Source organism: Trichinella spiralis (genome assembly GCF_000181795.1).
Source record: "Trichinella spiralis strain ISS 195 chromosome Unknown Scfld1808, whole genome shotgun sequence".
Taxonomy (NCBI): Eukaryota; Metazoa; Nematoda; class Enoplea; order Trichinellida; family Trichinellidae; genus Trichinella; species Trichinella spiralis.
This window is the reverse complement of record NW_003528747.1, coordinates 1-842: the sequence shown is the minus strand read 5'-3', so window position 1 is coordinate 842 and position 842 is coordinate 1. Positions and strand designations below refer to the sequence as shown.

At 49.9% G+C, this 842-nt stretch overlaps 1 protein-coding gene across 1 annotated transcript; it reads left to right on the top strand.

Annotated features, from left to right (window-relative positions):
* Positions 1–252: 252 nt before the first annotated feature.
* On the top strand, positions 253–765 carry Tsp_15457 (hypothetical protein). Its single transcript, XM_003368828.1, is given in 3 exon segments — positions 253–277; positions 297–389; positions 500–765. 3 exon segments carry the CDS (start codon positions 253–255, stop codon positions 763–765), a joined length of 384 nt encoding a protein of 127 aa, XP_003368876.1.
* The last annotated feature ends 77 nt before the right edge of the window (positions 766–842 follow it).

Here is an 842-nt window from a genome sequence, read left to right as displayed (position 1 = left end):
GTCGATCCTAAGAAAACGCGAAAGCTTCTCGAATTGCGACATGAATTGTAAGACTGAATAATTATTTGTGTGTGTGTGTGGTGAGGCGATTGTGTCGTCAGCAGTTGTTGTTGTGTGCAGTGTCGTATGTTTTCGAAAGGGAATCCGGTTGATATTCCGGAACCGAGTAACGGAGACAAAGAGTAGCGCTTTAATCTCTCTGTGGGGTTGGCGTTCAACTCAATCGCGCGGTAACGCAAGCGAACTCGGAAAATGACCGTCGTGAGTTTCGAAAAGAGTTTTCTTTTCTTTTTAAGGGACGCATTCCCTGGAACCGGGTTGTCCGGAGATAGGGATTCTGGTATCCATAAAACGCCGACTTTTTCACGGTGTTCGGAGCGCTCTCGTCGGTACGTGAAAATCCGAGCGACGCCTGGTAAATCTCGTACTTGGTCGTACTGATATCCGCAGCAGGTCTCCAAGGTGAATAGCCTCTGGCCGATAGAATAATGTAGGTAAGGGAAGTCGGCAAAACGGATCCGTAACTTCGGAACAAGGATTGGCTCTAAGGGCTGGGCCGATCGGGCTGAGGTTTCAAGCGTGCAGTGTATGCTTGGCTTAGTTGTGTTGAGGACTTGTTCACTTGCCACCGGTTGTTCGGCTGGTCGAGTGTATTCGAGTCTGAAGCAGAGCTGGCCGACAGACCGGCACGTGCAGAACCTGAGCTGCGCGGCTGTCCGTTTTCGTGTACAGACCGTTTCGGTCGGCATTCAACAGCCAACTTAGAACTGGCACGGACACAAGGAATCTGACTGTATAATTAAAACAAAGCATTGCGATGGCCGATGATCGAATCCACCACA